Source organism: Trichinella spiralis, assembly GCF_000181795.1.
Source record: "Trichinella spiralis strain ISS 195 chromosome Unknown Scfld1943, whole genome shotgun sequence".
In the NCBI taxonomy this organism is placed as follows: domain Eukaryota; kingdom Metazoa; phylum Nematoda; class Enoplea; order Trichinellida; family Trichinellidae; genus Trichinella; species Trichinella spiralis.
In genome coordinates, this window is record NW_003528882.1 from 1 (window position 1) to 1,774 (window position 1,774).

General features: G+C 33.5%; 1 protein-coding gene across 1 annotated transcript; it reads right to left on the bottom strand.

The window, feature by feature from the left end:
* Nucleotides 1-469: 469 nt before the first annotated feature.
* Tsp_15353 (8-amino-7-oxononanoate synthase) lies at nucleotides 470-1,027 on the bottom strand. The gene is made up of 4 exons (XM_003368762.1): nucleotides 1,012-1,027; nucleotides 738-860; nucleotides 633-680; nucleotides 470-486 (listed from the first exon to the last, which is right to left on the bottom strand). The coding sequence occupies exons 1-4, from the start codon at nucleotides 1,025-1,027 to the stop codon at nucleotides 470-472; spliced, it is 204 nt and encodes a 67-aa protein (XP_003368810.1).
* Between the last annotated feature and the right edge of the window lie 747 nt (nucleotides 1,028-1,774).

Sequence of the window (1,774 nt, forward strand, 5' to 3'; positions counted from 1 at the left end):
AAGGAATATTCATGCGCTCGCATTGTGTATTCTTTTTACCATTCAGTGACCACACTATTACTGAATACGTGTTATTTTTTATTTATTTCGAGCCTGTGCTTCTGACTCTCCGGGCACAATCCGCCGACACAGTTATTTTTGATACTATTATGTTACTGATCCTCGTTTATAAAACTTTTGGACTATTCAAAGAATATAATTGATTATGATTTTTCAATATTGATAAACCGCCATAAAGCTCTTTGTAAGGATGCCTTTCTCTTTGTTTTCTATTTATTTTTTGGTTTTCCATAATTTTTTCATTTTGTTGTTGGACACTGTTTTTTTTATTTTTTTTGACATGATTGAGTAGAAATACATAAATATTTATTACACTTAGACACCTTGACTATGAAATGCAAGCATGTCTCTATACAACTAGGTAATAAATAATTTGGTTGCTTTTCCAGTTTTGTTTTCTTATGAAATGCTAAATCGTAGGAACCACTTAAAAATACACACTTATATAGGGATATAGAAAAGATGTGAAAAATTTAAATAAAGAAAAAAATAAAAAATATCACACACAGGCCCGCTTTGACTCGCACACACTCACACTACTATCTCAATTTCAGTATTGGAATTTCACTTACCATTAGTTGACTGCTGACCGTACGGTCGAGTAGGCAAATAAGCGGTATCTACAAGAAAAATGAATTAATTAATTAAAATAGCAAGGAAATGATATCAAAATTTACCATTATGAACACTACGGATGTCAGATTCGATGATCATTTTTGAATGAACAGGACTGTAGTAATGCATGACAAACACGTATTTGTCCGGCTTTGGAACAGATCCGGTAAAAATGAAATGATTCCCTGAAAAAAAATGAAACAAACAGACGTACAACCCAGTAGTTGGGAAGCAAACAGTTGGGGGAAACCATTTGGTTATACTTTCAGCCAGAAAATTTTCAACGGGAATGACTTGTATTTTTGGGATCATAAATTCATAAATGGTAAATCATACCCATGGATGTTCGCATTTCTGTAAACTGATTCCACCTCAGTGCGACTGGCACTTGGAAGCGAGAGATACGCGAAACCGACACATCTGAACATGACAAGTTACAGACTTGCTCATATGCATATGCAAGCAAATAATTACCTGCCATCCATTTTTATACATTGTGGTTGTGGTTGCAACAATTCTATATCCCAATCTTCTGATGGTATCAGCGTAACACTTTTCTTAAAAAAACAAAGCCCCACTTATAGACAGTGTATATACATTTTTTTTTCTCAACATTTGAACAACTTTACTACCAAAGTTAAATTTGGTTTTCTTCCAGTCTGAATAGTAACTACAAGATTGTCATCGGTTTCATTCCTTTTTGTCTGACCATTCGCAAAAACCTCTTCACAATTAAATGTACTAACTTTCATTTTGACAATACTTTATATTATATTGAATATTGAATAATGAAAATTCTGAATTGTAGGGACAATGTAGAAATGCATTCGATCCTTTTGTTCTAGCAACAGCTTCTGACACTTCTTTTTGTGCAAGAATAATGTAATCATTCAAATGGTAATAATCAGATTAGTAGTGTGATTTTGGCCATCTTTTCAGGTGTTATCCTTCAATCGAGTAACGACTGAAGCAGTGAAATATGATTTCCCTGAAAGTACACCTATTGATTGACTTGGATTGTGAGATTTAATGTACATTTTTCAGAGTAGATACCCATCTGCCTGATCACCACTGATTCGGTAGTTGGACAGGTTAAAAT

Excerpts from the sequence above, each read along its gene's own strand:
- Tsp_15353 (XM_003368762.1), bottom strand. Across the intron at positions 681-737 it reads CATCCGTAGTGTTCATAATG|ATACCGCTTATTTGCCTACT; the intron begins GTAAATTTTGAT and ends TTTTTCTTGTAG.